Source organism: Patagioenas fasciata, chromosome 26, assembly GCF_037038585.1.
Source record: "Patagioenas fasciata isolate bPatFas1 chromosome 26, bPatFas1.hap1, whole genome shotgun sequence".
NCBI lineage: Eukaryota > Metazoa > Chordata > Aves > Columbiformes > Columbidae > Patagioenas > Patagioenas fasciata.
Genome location: NC_092545.1, coordinates 2,836,481 through 2,854,109, shown reverse-complemented (window position 1 = coordinate 2,854,109; position 17,629 = coordinate 2,836,481). Strand labels below are relative to the sequence as shown.

Here is a 17,629-nt window from a genome sequence, read left to right as displayed (position 1 = left end):
AATCATTTTGGTTGGAAAAGCCCCTCAAGATCAGAGTCCACCCATAACCCACCCCTGGCACTGCCCCATGTCCTGAGAACCTCATGTCCGTCTGTCCAGCCCTCCAGGGATGGTGACTCCAGCACTGCCCTGGGCAGCCTGTTCCAATGCCCCACAGCCCTTTGGGGAACAAATTGTTCCCAGATCCAACCTCAACCTCCCCTGGCGCAACTTGAGGCCGTTTCCTCTGCTCCTGGCGCTTGTTCCTGGGGAGCAGAGCCCGACCCCCCTGGCTCCAAGCTCCTTTCAGGCAGTTCAGAGATCAGAAGGTCTCCCCTCAGCTCCTGTTCTCCAGCTGAACCCCCAGCTCCCTCAGCCGCTCCCATCACACTTGTGCTCCAGCCCCTCACCAGCTCCGTTCCCTTCTCTCAACTCGCTCCAGCACCTCAAGGGCTTTCTTGGCATGAGGGACCCACCACCACGTTCTGGGTAAATCCTTCACTATCAATCTGCTCCCAAAGATGCTTCTCTAGGAGCCCTCCCGGGTGGACAAACTGCTCTTCCCAGCGGATCATTATCCCAAGATCTGAGATGACCTCTACCAGAGCACCCCAAACAGCCCCGTCCTGAGCACTCCTGGAGAGACACAAGGGCTGGATGGTGAAACATCCGAAGGTGGGACCTTCACCACCACACACAGACTTCCAGAGCTGCCACCACCAACCTGCTGCCACCACCTCTTGCCCGCAGAGGAACCCCAAGGATGGGGCTCATGGAACAGGAGGAGAAGAGCGTTCCCCCCACTTCACACTGGGAGGAAGAGAGGAGCAGAGTGGAGGCAGCAGCAGAGTCATAAAGCGCAAGCCGAGCGCACAGGCCGGGCTGCCGGTGCCACACGTGGGCTGCTGGGCTCTATTTTAAATGCTGCAGAGCAAATCTATGCAGGACGAGATCCAGGCTGGGGGAGGGGGAGGGTGCTGGGCGGCGGGGGTGTTCAAAATTAGGAGCTGAGCTCAGGTGAGGACAATTTTGGGGACCAGAGCGGGGAAGAGCCGGAGCCTGCGCACACCTCCTGGGATCAGCAGCCCTGTGGTGGGGGACACGAGGGGGACACGAGGGGGACATGCTCCCCGCAAGAGGTGAGGACAGCCAGGGCGACCTCAAGCTGGGCTGAGGAGCCGGTTTTGTCTGTGGCACAAAGGAGAGAGCTGGGGTCCCCCTCTTGACGCATGGGTCACCCCAAAGTCACCGCAGTGCTCACGGGGCAAAAGGAACTGCGCCACCTGCATTTCACGGGCTTCAGGGACAACAAGGAACCTCCTTGCCCTCGGGCATCCATCTGCACCCACAAATCTGCCTTGGTTCTGTTCTCCCCTTCGAGATCGACCCCAAAAACGCTGCCGCTGTCTCGCCACGCTTGGCGCGATGCTCCCGAACGCACGGCGAGGCTCTGATGGGAGCTGGCAGATCTGGGATGGTACCTGCCCTACATTCACCGAGCAGTCAGGTTGACAGAATGAGCAAGTTTTTATATAGATTTCGGCGGCAGCGGTTTCTGTGGCGGGGGTGGGGGAAAGGAGATGGAAAATATTTTCATTTTAAGCTCTTTTCTGCATTCTTGCTGCTGGAGTCGCTCATTATTCATGCGCCCCTCGGAACCAGGCTGGTGGCTCTGGGTTTTGCTCGGAAGGGGCTGTGCAGAATTAAGCAGACGGTTAAATTATTAATAGGCTGTCGGGGGTGCCCAGGACACCCAGCTCCTGGTCTCGGCTGCTTGTCGGGGGTTCCAGTGCCCCCCAGAGGTACCAAAACCAACTACAGCCCTTTGACAAACCTGTTGGCTGCTCCTGCCCTACTTAAGAGTTCGCAGACACCTTGTTCTGGCCTGGAAAGAACCACGTCGCAAAACCTCCCTGGCTGGGTCCTCCTGCGCATGGTATCACAGAGTCATTTTGGTTGGAAGAGATGCTCAAAATCATTGAGTCGACTCATTTCCCCCACCCCCGGCACTGCCCCGTGTCCTGAGAACCTCATGTCCGTCTGTCCAGCCCTCCAGGGATGGTGACTCCAGCACTGCCCTGGGCAGCCTGTTCCAATGCCCCACAGCCCTTTGGGGAACAAATTGTTCCCAGATCCAACCTCAACCTCCCCTGGCGCAACTTGAGGCCGTTTCCTCTGCTCCTGGCGCTTGTTCCTGGGGAGCAGAGCCCGACCCCCCTGGCTCCAAGCTCCTTTCGGGCAGTTCAGAGATCAGAAGGTCTCCCATCAGCTCCTGTTCTCCAGCTGAACCCCCAGCTCCCTCAGCCGCTCCCATCACACTTGTGCTCCAGCCCCTCACCAGCTCCGTTCCCTTCTCTCAACTCACTCCAGCATCTCAAGGGCTTTCATGAGGTGATCCCGCCACCCCTGGGGCCGCCATTGTGTGTTCTGAGGTGATTTTGGTGCTGTCATTTTGAGCCCTGAGCTGAGGGGCCCAGAACTGCCCCCAGGATTCGAGGTTTTTTCTCCCCAGGTCCCAGCACAGGTTCGGTCGCTGCCCTGGGCCTGCTGGCCACACTGCTGGTGACACAAGCCAGGACGCTGCTGTATCACCCACCACCACGTTTGGGGCAGCCGGAGCAGGCGTGGGCAGGATGAGGAACGGGAGAAGCCACCAGGGCACCTGTATTTGGCTGCTGGCACCTTCTTTTCACAGCGGGAGAGCTGCCACACCGGGCTTAGTGCTCCACGCCACGGCCACAAAACAGCACCCGAGGACAGACCTGCGCTGTGAACCTGGCCGAGCGCGCGAGACCATTTTTCCCCACCTGTGGCAGAAACTGTCCCTATCAGACACGTCCTGCCCCGCATCGTCCTCGGCTCCCCTCCTAATCCCTACGGATTCCTTCCCACAGCCCTGCATCTGTTTTCAGGCAGATAAACACCAAGTTTCACGGGGCAGAACGCGACGGCCGTGGAGCGCAAGGGGACGCAGCGGCCAGGCTTTGCCAGCTCACGGCGTCCTGTCTCCCCCCCTCTTTTCCTTTTGGGATAAAGTCGGGATGCAAACACACACATCCGCGCCGTGGCCACGCAGCCCGGCCGGACAGACCTGTCACCTCCATCAGAGCCGTTTTCCGCTCGTTCATTTTGTGCCGGGAGAGGCGTCAGACCGCCAGCCCCGGGACAATCGCTCTCTCGCAGGACCGCTCCGGCACAGGCAAGCAGAACGTGGCTGTTCAGGTGAGTTCATTTTTGGCTTCTGGCTTATTTTTATCCCATGGGATGTGTGTCAGAGCGGTGGATTTAAGCACGAGTCCTTCTCCTCCTCCTCCCCATTGGATCGAGTTACTCGGTTGGCATTTTCCCCGGGCGCAGCCGGCACCTTCCCCGTCCATCCCAGAGCTGCCGCAGCCGTGCCCTCAGCTCCAGGCTCCCACTCCTGCCACTTATTGTCCCACTGTCCCCAAGATTTTGGTTCCCCTTCCACACACCAAGGGCTGACAGTCCCCAGATAACCTCTCTACCCCTCGAGAGCATCGGCCACCATGGTTCTGCTGGGACTTGGGGCTCTCCTGGCCGCTCGCTCTCCCCACTGATGTGTGTAAACCTGGCCCAGGGGAGGTGAGATAAAGCACCGACTTGGGCAGCAAGGAGACATGGGAGCTCGAAATGTAGGGGTGTGTGAGGCCCCAGGGGACAGGGAGACAACTCTGTGTCAGCTCAGGGACAAGGTGACATCAGGGAAGGACGAGCAGAACCTGCACAGGCCCTTGCACTCATGTAAATGGTTCATAAAGACCGCTGGAGCTCCCGCTGCTCTGTGACGGAGCCGGGCTGGAAGAGTCACAGATACGCTAGAAGGACCTTGATACAGGGACATTTTTTGTACAAATCAAGGCTGTTTCACCCCCCTTGAAAGTCTGGTTAAAGAACAGAGCTAAAGATAAAAATCTCTCCAGTGCTTGATTGATCTTCAAAGCTGCCCCTGCTCAGAGCACAGGGCTGGTCCAGGGGCCTCCAAATGTCTCCAGACCATTTTTTGGCATCCCTGTCTGACACCGTGGTCAGGCCTGCCCATGCCACCCGCAGGCACCGCAGCTCCCGGTGCGAGCTCCTGCCTGGCTGCCAGGATGTCAAAGCACAGCAGGAGGGTCCGACGCTGAATTTCTGTGACAAAAGGGTCACAGGATGGTGCTGGGGTGACCATCAGCCCGGCCCTGTAGGGCTGGGCACGGGGACATTCCACCTTCCCCACTCAGAGCAGAGGGGGAGCCACCAAAGTCCCTCTAGAACAACCCCCTCCCCTCCCACATGATGCCAGAAAACCTCATGGCCTCCCACAGGACTGAGTGCCCGCAGGAAAGAACCATCCCTCCCAAAAAGGGCTGTAGAGCAGGACAGCAACTGCCACCCCCGTGGTTTTGCCTCCCCCCTCACCAGAAACACGAAACAAACGGAGAGCCTTACGTGGGCAGCGCTGCCGGCTGCGGTTCTGCCGGGGCAGCGGCCCCGGGGGGCTCCACAGGGCTGGGGGCTGTGTCCTGGGGTACAGTCACCGACTCCGGCGTCCCCGCGACATCAGGTGGCAGCACAGGCTCTGCTGACGTCTCCACCTCCACCTCCTGCACCGCGGGGGACAGCTGCACCGCCACAGCGGCTTCCTCCTCCTCCTCCTTCTTCCTCAGCTTGGCTTCCAGCTCTCGGCGCCGCTTTTCGTCATCCTGCCGGGCCATTCGCTCAAACACTTTGAAGGCCTGAAAGAGAAAAAGTGAAGCGAGCGGGTAGTCGAGCTGCCAAGGAAAACTGGGGGAGAAGGAGAGGACAAACATCGCACTGTTGGGGCAGTTGTGACTGTCTCCCCACTCTCTGGACACCACACGTTCTCAATTCCCGACCCTGAGTTGCTTCAATCGCCAACAAAACCAGCCGTTGACTGTTTTAAAACTCACACGGCCATGTTAAACACTCCTCAGAAGGAAGCCTGAGTTCTTGGGAGCCGCTTCACAATCATTGAAATCCCTCTGCCGCTGGGAAAAAGGTTCCATGGAAAAGCAATGAGCTCTGACTCCTGGCTGGGAAGGGACTTGGAGGGCGTCATGGCCCCCCCAGCCACCTGTCCCAGCACCAAGGGGCCATATGTGATCCCAAAGCTCAGCCCAAACAGGACGAGCTGCCCCAGGAGAAGCTGCAGGACGGCTCACTGACCCAAACGGACTCCGAGCTCTCTCGGCCAGCACGGGAGAAGGAGCAGAGTCACCTCACGGCGGGTTTTGAGCCAGAATTGAGTGGTTCAGGTCAACAAAACACATGTGCTCAGAGGAAAACCATCCCTCCCTGCTCGCTGAGGTGCGGGGGGTGAGATGTAGGCCCAGCCTGTGGTTTGCTGCCTGCCGTGTCCCTCTGGCACAGCCCGGGGTGAAAAGTTAAACCCCAAAGTGAGGGAAGCAGCCGGGACCTGCGCCTGCTCCTCAAAGGAGCTGAAGCTTCTCTCACCCAACCACCAGGTCCTTTGTCACCATAAACACGCCCTGGAAAGGGAACGAGTGCAGAACGCAGCCCTCCCGTGCTTCCCGGGAAGATTTCGGAGCCAGTTTTGGTGCTTTCAGTGGGGTAGTGACCCTGATCCACGCACAAGCCTATGGTGCCGCTCGGTCGAGCCTTCCCCTGCACACGGGAGGTGTAACAGGAGCGGCTCTATCGCGCTGTGTGCTTGTGCTCCTCACAGTGGGCTTTCTCCCCACATGGGGACCGGCCCATGGGACAAGGATACGGGAGAGGAGAGTGCCGGGCACTGTGCCCCCAGTTCCGTTTGCCTCTTTCTCTGCACTCGCTTCTACCCTGTGTGAAGCCGCGGTGCCCGCTCCTGGCTCCTTCTCCGCAACCACAGCCCGAGCTCCGCACAGATCAGCACCTCAAACCCATGTCACCCCCTGGCTGTGGCCAAGCCAGGATGTGGGACAAGTCCCTTCCAAAGAGCCCCCGCACTCCAGGGCCCTGCGGCTGCAGCTCTGAGGCCGCCCTGGCCAACACCTTTCTGGGGAACGAACGCTGTGGCCACAGTGCTGTCCCCCCCTCCTTATGCCCAGGCCCAAAATGGTCCCCAGCAGGGACACGTTTGTCACCATCACTGCCCCAAGGCTGAGTGGTTTGGGCTCCGTGTTCCCCCCTCAGCAGCCTGAGATCCCCCAGCTCCCCGCTTGCCTGCAGAGCCCAGTGCCCCCCGCCACGGGGGTGAACCCTGGGACACAGGGGGTGACAAGGAACCCCCTGGTGCCACAGACCACCCCAGCGACAGGGATCTCCTGCCAACCTGTGTGACCCCAGCCAGCCAGGGAAACTCCCCCGCTCTGGGCTGATCAACACCCCAAATCCAGCCTTACCCCCACTTTTATGAGCTTGTTTCCACCCTGCTAACAAAGCTGAGTGACAGCGCTGAGTCACAGAGCACCCAGTGACACGCTGGGGCTTCTGTCACCTCACCCGTGACTGAAGTGACCCCAAACCAGCTCCCCCAGCCGCGGTTCCCCTCTGCAGTCTCCCCGGAGCCCCAGCCCCTGTCTGTCCCCGGGTGACACCCCCGGGCAGGGCCGGTTACCGCCTCTCGTTCCCGCTCTCCCCGGTTCTCCCCCGGCTGCCAGAACGGGCCGTCCCACTGCCAAACACCCGCCAGCCCCGGGGACACGGAGGGGACAAACACCGGTACGACCGAGCGACAACACCGGCGCCTCCCGCATGACAACCGGCACAGCGCGGCGGGCCCCGCGGCCCCGGGAGCCCCCGAGCGGTACCTGCAGCGCCATGGCCTGCGCCGCGCCGGGTGGGAAGCCCAGGCGGTCCCCGGGCCGCAGGAGGAGGCGGTAGAAATCGGTCTTGCGGTAGAGGAAGCCGAAGAGGATGCGGAGAAACTCCTCCACGTTCCCGACGTGCTGCAGGATCCCCAGCAGCGCCTGGTCGTACATATCGGTGAGCGCGGCCGCGGCCTCCATGGCGGCTCGGACCCGCTGTCACGGCAACCGCGCTTCCGCTTCCGGGCCCGCCCGGAAGTCGCCCCGCACCGCCGCGTTCCGGCCGCCAGGGCGGGCCCGACCCGGTGTCAGCGGGGCCGCGTCCTCCCGGGTGTCTCGGGGTCCCGGCGGTACCAGGCGGACACGCGTGTGGCCGGTGGCTTTTGGCAGGGCGGAGACTCTGGGGGAGGTTGGAGCTTTTTTCGAAGTGCCCCATGGTGGTCGTGGCGGGAAATGGGAATTTTTCTGGTGTGTGTGACACGGCCGTGCCCCCTGTCCCCGCCCGAGGCCCTGGATGGAGAATCAGTTTGGTTGGTAAAGACCTTTAAAATCATCAAATCCACCCATAACCCACCCCCGGCACTGCCCCGTGTCCTGAGAACCTCATGTCCGTCTGTCCAGCCCTCCAGGGATGGTGACTCCAGCACTGCCCTGGGCAGCCTGTTCCAATGCCCCACAGCCCTTTGGGGAAGAAACTGTTCCCACATCCAACCTCAACCTCCCCTGGGCAACTTGAGGCCGTTTCCTCTGCTCCTGGCGCTTGTTCCTGGGGAGCAGAGCCCGACCCCCCTGGCCGCAGCATTTTGACACCGCAGTGAGTCGGGGGCCGCATCCCAGCGCCGTGAGACTCCCCAAAATCTCATCGCTCCTTTGTCGTTCCCCCCACCAGCCCACAGAGCTGCAGATGATGCTTTGGCCGTTCTGGATGTGGCTTTGTTAAAGAGGTGATGGGCAAGCAGCAGCAGCAGCAGCCCCAGGCTGATCGCTCACGGTGTTGCTGCCCAACAGCACAGCAGAGATGCAGCCACAGGAACAGCTGTTCTGGCTCCCCCAGCACGCCGGTCTCTCCAGCAGATAAGACACGGGGGGTTCAACAAGCCCTCACCTGGGGGACGCGTGCCCACTAAATCCGATTTCCAGAGAATTTCCCCAATGCTTGGGGCCATCTCTCCTATTTCAGCTCCTACAAGCGAGTCTCCTTCCGCTGTGCAGCCCCGTCCCCCAGCACAGCAGCTCATCCCCTTGTGCCCGGCACAGAACCAGGGACCGTCAGCAATGCAGAACGGCTCGGGGGGTGTCCCTGGTGGGCCCCCCCACCCAGCACGGCTCCCACCTGCCCACGCAGGGCTGCAGAGGCCTCCGTGCGGCTGCTGCTTTGATCCCCGCAGCTTCCACATCCAGGGGACAAACACCAACCCGCTGCCACCAGCCACCCCCACACTCGGCCATGGTGCCGCTTCTCTGCGGGTGCTGCCCTGTGGGATCCTGGGGGGCTTTGGGGGGGAACCCCCTGGCCTGGGCAGCCCCTGGGACCCCCAGCACCAACCGCAACACTTGACACCCTACAGCCCTCAGGGGAGAGCGGTGTCCCCAGTACCCTGGGGCTGTCCCTGTGCGTCCCCAGCACCTGGAGGGACAGTTTGCAAGGCTGAGCCTTCACAACACAGACACCCCTGTGGGGACAGTCCCCGGGGCAGTGATGTCCCCCTGGGCAGTGATGTCCCTGGGGCAGTGATGTCCCCCCGGGCAGTGACATCCCTCCAAGCCACTGTGCTGCCTCACACACCCAAGCCGCTGAGGACCCTCAGGCCACCTTCCCCTGCTGAAGCAGATGCTTCAGGATCGCTCCCTGGACCCAGGATGGTCCCAGCAGTGTCCCCAAGCCCGGGGACCCTGGTGGCAGTGGCAGAGCCAACCCCGACCACGTCAGCTCATTCTCCCTGCCCATGGAGCCGCTCACCCCCAACTCATCCCACAGACCACCGACACGGTCCTGAGCGCAGGAGCCGCGGTGGGACGCAGGGAGGGACCTGCCACCACCTCAGGGTGGCATGTCCCAGCCTGCCAGGGGGACAATCAAAAGTGGGGGGGGAAGCAGAGGAGGACCCGGCCAAACCCACCCAGCAAGCGCAGGGCTCTGGCAGCCAGCATGAGGGACAGCGGGGGAGAATATATATATTTTTTTTTCTCTTTTCCATTAAAAGCCATTTCTCCAGAACCACTCGGTGTCTGTGTGGGGGGAGGGAGCATGGGGGGCACTGGAAAATGGCCCCAAGAGCTGCAAAAGCCCTGCTGAGCCCCAAATCAGAGCCCGTGAGCCCCAAAGGGCACCGAGCCAAGTCAACATCGCAGGCAATGGTGGAGGGTCCCCTGTCCCCTTCCCCAGGGGAAGCAGCGCTTTGGTGGGTGGACAAGGACAGATGGCTCCCAGCAGGACTCACGGACACAACCCCACACAGGAAGCAGCACAGAACCCCTGGGACAAGGACTTGGGGAGCAGGAGGGGGACACACAGGTGACAACAAGGGCTGCAATGCCTTCAACTGGAACATGAGCAGCGTCCCCTCCTGCGGGGACAGGGCTCTGGCAAAGCCCTTCAGAGCCTCAGGACAATCAGGCCCTTCCTGGCGTCCCACTGTGCTCAGCTCCAGAGCCCAGCTTTGCCTCCCTGCCACAGCAAAATAACCCCAAATCACCCAAGAGTGGCGAGGGAGGGAGTGGGGGGTGGGCAGGGACCCTCCTGCCCTGGTCTGGCTGCTCCTTGGACTGCGAGAACTGACCGCAGCTCCTGCTTCATCCCGTTTGTCTCTTGTACTGGCTGCGCTGGCTGGAGGGCACGTTCCTCTCTCCTCCACAGGTCCGTGTCCTCAGCACAGAGCTGCCTGAAGGACTGGGACAGGGCTGGGATGGGACTGGGGTGGGACTGGGATGGGACTGGGATGGGATTGGGATGGGACTGGGATGGGATTGGGACGGGACTGGGACAGGACTGGGATGGGATTGGGTTGGGATTGGGATGGGACTGAGATGGGACTGGGACAGGACTGGGATGGGACTGGAATGGGATTGGGTTGGGATTGGGATGGGACTGGGATGGGACTGGGACGGGACTGGGATGGGACTGGGTTGGGATTGGGATGGGACTGGGATGGGACTGGGACGGGACTGGGATGGGACTGGGTTGGGATTGGGATGGGACTGGGACGGGACTGGGACAGGACTGGGATGGGACTGGGGTGGGACTGGGGTGGGCCTGGGATGGGACTGGGGTGGGACTGAGACGGGACTGGGATGGGATTGGGTTGGGATGGGGGTGGGACTGAGATGGGACTGGGACGGGACTGGGATGGAACTGGGGTGGGACTGGGACGGGACTGGGACGGGACTGGGATGGGATTGGGATGGGACTGAGATGGGACTGGGACGGGACTGGGATGGGATTGGGTTGGGATTGGGATGGGACTGGGACAGGACTGGGATGGGATTGGGTTGGGATTGGGGTGGGACTGAGATGGGACTGGGACGGGACTGGGATGGAACTGGGACAGGACTGGGACAGGACTGGGACGGGACTGGGACGGGACTGGGATGGGACTGGGATGGAAATGGGACAGGACTGGGACGGAACTGGGACAGGACTGGGACGGGACTGGGATGGGACTGGGGTGGGACTGGGATGGGACTGGGGTGGGACTGGGACGGGACTGGGATGGGACTGGGACGGGACTGGGATGGGACTGGGACGGGACTGGGGTGGGACTGGGACGGGACTGGGATGGGACTGGGACGGGACTGGGATGGGACTGGGACGGGACTGGGATGGGACTGGGACGGGACTGGGGTGGGACTGGGACGGGACTGGGATGGGATTGGGTTGGGATTGGGATGGGACTGGGACAGGACTGGGATGGGATTGGGTTGGGATTGGGGTGGGACTGAGATGGGACTGGGACGGGACTGGGATGGAACTGGGACAGGACTGGGACAGGACTGGGACGGGACTGGGACGGGACTGGGATGGGACTGGGATGGAAATGGGACAGGACTGGGACGGAACTGGGACAGGACTGGGACGGGACTGGGATGGGACTGGGACGGGACTGGGATGGGACTGGGGTGGGACTGGGATGGGACTGGGGTGGGACTGGGATGGGACTGGGATGGGACTGGGACGGGACTGGGATGGGACTGGGACGGGACTGGGGTGGGACTGGGACAGTCTTGCAGCCAGGAGCGGAGCTGCGTTTTCAACCTCTGCCCGTTCCAGGCAATGCAGACGTTGAACTGTCCCCAGGCATCCAGGGCCAGCGGCCACTGGCTGTACCGCTCGTGTCCCCACATCCCCATCTCCTTCCGCCACACTCTGTCCCAGCTGCAAAGTCCCCAGCAGCCCCAAGCCCACCAATGTGACCATCAGACAAGTCATTGTCACCCGGGGGTTCTGCAGGAGACAATGATTTCGCATGGTGCCAAGGACCCAGTCCCGAGCATGGTGGAGAAGACAAGGAGCAGGGGACGCGGTTCTGCTGCACAAGCCCCTCCTGCTGCAGAGGCTGGTGCCCAACTCGTGCTCGCAGAGACACGAGGGTATCTGATGGAGCCCAAACTCTGCTCTGTCTCTTCGGTGTGTTACCAGCAATGGCGGGAGCTCCGTGCAGGAGGGCGAAAGCAAAAGGACTTGTCGATGCAGACAGAAAACTGAAATCCCTGCTTGTAGAGGCCATCGGAGAGCGGGATGGGTGTGAGATCTCGCCCTGTGTCATAGCGAAGAGTCAGAGATGGGGCAGAGAAGAGACCGGGGACAACTGGGAGTGGTCCATGGAGGGCAGAGCGGCACGGCGGCAGCGTTAAGGCTGAAGGCCCCAGCACAGCCGGTGGTGATGGCGCTGGAGCCCATGGACAGGCTGTGGGGAGGCCTGGGGGTCCCGCTGGCCCCCGGCGGGAGGAGGAACCACCTCTGGAGTGGTGCAGGTGACGTGAACCAGAGCCATCCCGGCGGTTCCTCCTGCAGTCGGTCACAGAATCCCAGAATGTCAGGGGTTGAAGGGACCTGGAAAGCTCATCCAGTGCAATCCCCCATGGAGCAGGAACACCCAGCTGAGGTTCCACAGGAAGGTGTCCAGGCGGGTTTGAATGTCTGCAGAGAAGGAGACTCCACAGCCTCCCTGGGCAGCCTGGGCCAGGCTCTGACACCCTCACCAGGAACAAGTTTCTTCTCAAATTTAAGCGGAACCTCCTGTGTTCCAGTTTGCACCCATTGCCCCTTGTCCTGTCGCTGGTTGTCACCAAGAAGAGCCTGGCTCCATCCTCCTGACACTGCCCCTTTAGATATCTGTGAACATGAATGAGTCCCCCCTCAGTCTCCTCTTCTCCAGCTCCAGAGCCCCAGCTCCCTCAGCCTTTCCTCACACGGGAGATGCTCCACTCCCTTCAGCATCTTGGTGGCTGCGCTGGACTCTCCAGCAGTTCCCTGTCCTTCTGGAGCTGCCCCACTCCTGACCCGCCATCTCTCAGCCTGTCGGTTCTGAGAGGGCTCTCGTCCCGCAGCGGGTGGTTCTGAGCACTCACCCTGTGCCGTGCCGCCCTTCCCGGTGGGGGAGGCGGGTGTGTGCCCGGTGTGTGTGGCACCATGAGCTCTCTGCGCCCCGCGAAGGGGCAGGGATCTGATGGGGCCCACGGGGGCGGCGGGGCCTGCGTTGCCATGGAGACGCGGCCGCCAGGCCCGGCGCGGGGCGGACTACAGCTCCCAGCATGCCGCGGGCTCCGCGCATGCGCACTACGCCGGGCGGCGCCGCGCGTTGAGCGACCTCTGCGGCCCCGCAGCGCCCCCTGCCGGCTGGGGGCTGGGTGCTGCGCGGATGGCGGCCCCGTCGCCAGACGGACCCGGGGCTCTGCCGGTGACACCCGAACCGCACCTCCAGAGCGTGCGGGTGTGTTCCTGCGGAGGGGCTGGGTCTACAGCCAGGGCCAAGACGGAATGTGTCGCTGCCTTGTAGCGCCCTGCCACCATAAAACTGTAGAATCACAGAATCACTTTGGGTGGAAGAGACAACTCATGGAGTGCACCCATAACCCACCCCCGGCACCGCCCCGTGTCCTGAGAACCTCACGTCCGTCTGTCCAGCCCTCCAGGGATGGTGACTCCAGCACTGCCCTGGGCAGCCTGTTCCAATGCCCCACAGCCCTTTGGGGAAGAAACTGTTCCTAAATCCAACCTCAACCTCCCCTGGGCAACTTGAGGCCGTTTCCTCTGCTCCCGTTGCCCGTGTGGCTGAGGCCGATGGTACCTGGGGCACGAGGACAAGCGTGAGCAGCAGGTCAGGGGTTCGTGTTCCCCCTCCGCTCTGCCCCGTGAGGCCACGGCTGCAGAACTGGGTCCAGTGCTGGGCTCCCCAGCTCAAGAAGGACAAAGAATGACTGGGGAGAGTCCCGTGGGGACACAAAGGGGCCGAGGGGTCTGGAGCACCAGGAAAGGCTGAGAGAGCTGGGGCTGCTCAGCCTGGAGAAGCGAAGGCTGAGAGGGAGCTTATTGATGATGTAAATATCTCAAGAGGAAGGACCAGACTCTTTTCAGCAACCAGATGAGGGGCAACGGGCACAGACTGAAACACAGGAGGATCCACCTCAATATGAGGAGAAACTTCTTCCCTCTGCGGTGCCACAGCCCTGGGACGGGCTGCCCAGAGCATTCCGGGGCCCACATCTCAGAAAACACTCAAAACCCACCTGAGATCCTGCGCGACCTGCTCTGGTGACCCAGTGTTAGCCGGATGATGTCCAGACATCCCTTCCAACCCCGACCATCCCAGGATGCTGTGATTTCCACCTCCTGACACAGCCACCAGCAGCGCTGGGCTCAGCATCTTTATTGAGAACCCTCCACGCCGGGACACCTCTCCGAGCAGGAGCTGGGTGTCCTGGCCCCGCTCTGGGGACCGTGGTGGCCCTGGTCCCCTCCTCCTGGTGGTTGGCAGAGCCGGGCGGTCAGGGTGGCCCAGGATTTGGGAACTGCCCTTTGCCTCCCAGGCTCAGGGACAAAGCCGTTTTCCTTTATAAACAGCTAATTTTACATCTCTGCGGTGCCAGGAGTTGGAGTATCTTTCATAAATAGAAAATGGAAGAGGGTAAAAGGGATTTTTGGGGAGCAGCGGCTGCCCCCAGAGCTCGGATGCGGTTGGGGCAGGAGCTGCTGGGACCACCGGCCGGGCAAACTGGGCTCCCAGCATCGCCTTGGGGGGTCATGGGTGAAACTGGGGGTGCTGACCAGACCAGGGGCTCTGGGGGGACCCTCTCCTGGCACCGCATGGGGAGACGTGTGGCACAGCCAGGGCCACCACCCATCCTGCGGCCACTGGAGGTGGTGGCAGTGCCAGTGGCCCAGGGGCCACCGAACGCCCTTGTTGGCGCTGGGGTGGGCTCAGGCTTCTCCATCATCCTCCTCCTCCCCGTTGGAGTCCTCCCCAGCAATCTGAGACGGAGACGGGGGGCTCAGTGGGCACAGGATCCCCCGGCATCGTGGTGCTGGGAACCCTCTGTCCCCTGTCACCCACCTGCTGGTCGGGGTGGCCGTGCTGGGCCAGCCAGGGTGCCAGGGCCGTGCCCCCGTCCCCGGTGTCCAGGTGGCTGTGCTCCACTGCCAACTCGTGTGCCATCTGCGGGGGGACAGGGCCGTGGCAGAGGGGACGGCGCCCTTGGGTGCCCACCGAGCGCCTCCATCCGCTGCCTCACGCAGGGAGGGAAACTGAGGCACGGCGGGCAAGCAAGGGGGGGCCGGGAGCAGCGTTACCAGGACGGGGGATGCGCGGAAGAGGTAGCTGAAGGGGTAGTAGAGGAAGTTGAGGAAGGAGGCGGCGTAGAGGTCGGCGTAGCGCATCAGCTGGCTGGCGAACAGCGTCTGGCGCGAGCCGCAGCGGAACAGGCTGCCCATCTTCCCGTAGCACATGTCCATCTCGTGGGTGACCTTCTGTGGGGACAGCGGGGACGCTCAGGACACCCCATGTCCCCCCTCCCCATGGCGGGGATGTGGGGGGTTGAGCTTTGTGTCCCCGAGCGTCACCTGGATCCGACGCTTGATGGAGCTGATGTCCGGGCGCTCGCTGCTGCCGCTGTCCAAGTGCCTGGAGAGGGGGGGACACGGCTGGGGGTCACCTGGAGGGTCCCCCATTGGTGTCTGTAGCCCCCACCGGTGCCACTTACTGGTACAGCTCCGCCAAGAAGAGGTCCAGGCTGCGCAGCTCTTCAAACAGCTCTGCAAGGACACGGGGCGTCGGAGCACGTCCCGGTGGATGGGACGGTCACAGAGGGGGACAGGGGGCTCCGGGACACCCCCCAGCTGGGCTGGGCTGTGTCCCCATCCAGGAGGGTCCCTGTCACCGCTGCTCACCGCTCTTCTCCGTCCAGACCTGCAGCTCGCGCGCCAGCTCGGGCACAACCAGGAAGGTTCTCCAGCCCTGCCGCTTCTTGGACTTGAGGATGTCCCCAAAGATGTGGTCCCCCATGTACAGGATGTCTTTGCCCTTCACGCCCAGCAGGTCACACACCACGTCCGAGGAGCCTGTGACATCCAGGCGTCAGGGACACCGTGGGGATGGGGACACATCCCCCCCACGCCAGACACTCACCCCCGGAGTAGACGGCGCAGTGCTGGAGCGGCCCCGTGTACGTCCCGATGCGCAGCTTCCCCGTGTCCTGTGGGACAAAAGGACCCCGGGGACAGTGGCTACTGTCACCTGTGCCCACCCGACGGCAAATCCGTCCCCCCCCGTGCCCAAACGGTGCCCCCGCGGTGCCGGGGGGGTCCCCACCGTGTTGACTTGGCGCAGCACGGTGCCCTCGGCGAAGAAGAGCGGCTTGCGGGTGTCCACCACGATGAGGTCGAAGTAGGATCGCCAGGGCCGCTGCGGGTGGGGGGTCAGCGAGGGGGTGCCCGTGGCACCCTGCACCCCCCAGCGGGGTCACACCCACCTTGTCCCCATCGCCAAAGTCAAACAGGTAGGACATGATGGCCTGCGGGGACGCCCGGTGTCACTGCCGCTGTCCCCAGGGAGGGCAGAGCCCCCGCCTGCCGAGCTGAACCCAGGGCCGGGGGGGACAGACACAGCCCCCCTACTCACATCGGTGTAGTTGTAGTCGCTGTTGGTGGCCAGAAAGACCTTCCCCACCTCCCTCATGCGGCTCAGCAGCAGCGGCACGCGGGGCTGGTGGGGGCAAATCAGCGTGGGGGGACACGGGGGGCGCGGGGGGGCCGTGGGGTCTGCGGACACTCACGTCCTTCACCACGTATTTCTCCAGGTTCTCCAACGTCTTCTCCTTCAAGCAGCCCTGCGGGAGGGATGGACGGGCTGGCTGGGGGGGGGGGCAGCCCCAGCACCCTCAGCATCACCCCCCCTAGAAAAACACCCCACGCGGACTGGGGGCCCCACGGCACCCACCGAGAGGTGCACGCTGTCCATGGCCTCGCGCACGTCCTGGAACATGCTGCGGAAGGACATGAAGAGGTTCCCGTGCTTGTAGCCGGTGTCGCAGCTGCAGGGTGGGGAAAAATTGGGGGGGGTGAAGGGGGTGAAGATCCCCCCACCCCAAATCCACCAGGTCCAACCGCCCCCCATCTCCATCTTACTTGATGTATCGGGAGCAGTTGGTGAAGAAGTCCACGAGGCAGGCGTAGAGGTGGGCTTCTGCGGGGGGGCGAGCGGGGACATGGGGACAGAACCCCCAATGGGGTGGGGGGGGGATGGAGGAGACCGAGGGGGTGGAATTTTACTCACCTGTGAGGTTGAAGAGGGTGTTGAGGATGTGGAAGCGTTTCATGTCATCCCGCTGGATGAACTTGTTGGGGTAATAGTGGAGGATTTCAGCCCTGGGGAGGGAACGATGGAGCCGCAGCTCACGCTGAGGGTGTTTCCCCCCCCACGCTGGGTGTCTGTGTCCCCACCCGGGGTTGGGGGGTCCCCAAACTCACCCCTTGAGGAAGCGGAACCCGTGGGCGCAGACCAGCAGGTTCCCGTGAGAATCCACCTTCAGCAGGTTCCCGAACAGGGCGTCGAACACCAACCCCCTGCGCCCCACAGCCCGTCAGCGGGGGGGTCCCACACACACCCCTGTAACGCCCCCCCCCAAAAAGAACCCAACTCACCGGGTGGGGAAGGTGGGGTCGTACTTGTAGGCGAGGATCTCGTGGGGGTACCCGATGGACACCAGGTGCTCCAGCAACAGAGCGAACGCCAGCTCCTCGTAATCGGGGGACTTGTACACTGGGGGGGGAACAGGGCTTGGGGGGGTCCCGTCACCCCCACCCTGCCTCAGTTTCCCCCCGAAGAAACGCACTGGCCAGCGTGTAGTCCATGTCGAAGCCAAAGCATTTGATCTTCTCCAGCGCCAGGCTCCGGTTGACGAAAATCCTGGGGGTGATCGGGGTGGGGGGTGAGCTGGGGGGCTCTCGGGCACAAAGGAGGGGATGGGGACTGTCCCCCTGGCCCCTGTCCCGGGGGGGCTGCGCACCCGCCCTGGCCCAGGGGCCCCACAGTGAGTTATTGGAGCAGAAAAACGGGCTTTTGAGCTGGAAATGGAGCTGGGGGGGGCAGGGCAGGCAGGGGGGTGCTCAACACCCTGGGGGGGGCACGTCCACGGGGGGCGTTCTCAGGGCCCCTCACCCCCCGAGTGGCCCCGCACGGGGCCCCTCCCAGGTCCTCCCCCCCGGGTTCCCCCCTGCCCCCGGCCCCACCGGTGCTGACGGTCCCTGCGCAGCGCCCGCGCGTCCCCCGGGCCCCGCTCGCCCTCGCTGCCCATCGCTGCCGCCTCCGGCCGCCGCCTCCGGCCGCCGCTTTAACGGGGCCCCACGGGACCGCCCCGACCGGCCCCCCCGCCCCGACCGGCCCCCCCGC

The 17,629-nt window shown here is 63.1% G+C and overlaps 2 protein-coding genes and 1 long non-coding RNA gene across 3 annotated transcripts in view; all 3 read right to left on the bottom strand.

The window, feature by feature from the left end:
- Positions 1 to 6,992, bottom strand: part of NUDCD3 (NudC domain containing 3) — a 28,631-nt gene extending 21,639 nt beyond the window's left edge. The window contains exons 1-2 of the mRNA XM_065856869.2: positions 6,750 to 6,992; positions 4,429 to 4,715 (exon numbers count right to left, since the gene is read on the bottom strand). Coding sequence (XP_065712941.1) covers positions 4,429 to 4,715; positions 6,750 to 6,947 — 485 coding nt within the window. The 5' untranslated portion in view covers positions 6,948 to 6,992. The remainder of the gene's footprint in view (positions 1 to 4,428; positions 4,716 to 6,749) is intronic.
- A 1,904-nt stretch (positions 6,993 to 8,896) lies between these two features.
- Positions 8,897 to 9,980, bottom strand: LOC139825648 (uncharacterized). Its single transcript, XR_011735851.1, has 2 exons — positions 9,527 to 9,980; positions 8,897 to 9,414 (listed from the first exon to the last, which is right to left on the bottom strand). It is a non-coding gene; the product is annotated as an uncharacterized lncRNA (long non-coding RNA).
- Positions 9,981 to 13,597: 3,617 nt separating this feature from the next.
- Positions 13,598 to 17,570, bottom strand: NT5DC4 (5'-nucleotidase domain containing 4). Its single transcript, XM_071799343.1, is given in 18 exon segments — positions 13,598 to 14,214; positions 14,297 to 14,398; positions 14,533 to 14,709; positions 14,803 to 14,863; positions 14,943 to 14,994; positions 15,130 to 15,300; positions 15,368 to 15,434; positions 15,551 to 15,653; positions 15,655 to 15,752; positions 15,860 to 15,943; positions 16,014 to 16,067; positions 16,178 to 16,271; positions 16,366 to 16,423; positions 16,514 to 16,605; positions 16,708 to 16,803; positions 16,882 to 16,999; positions 17,073 to 17,146; positions 17,470 to 17,570. Coding segments are annotated over 18 exon segments (1,617 nt in total). The 5' UTR covers positions 17,535 to 17,570; the 3' UTR covers positions 13,598 to 14,163.
- Positions 17,571 to 17,629: the final 59 nt, after the last annotated feature.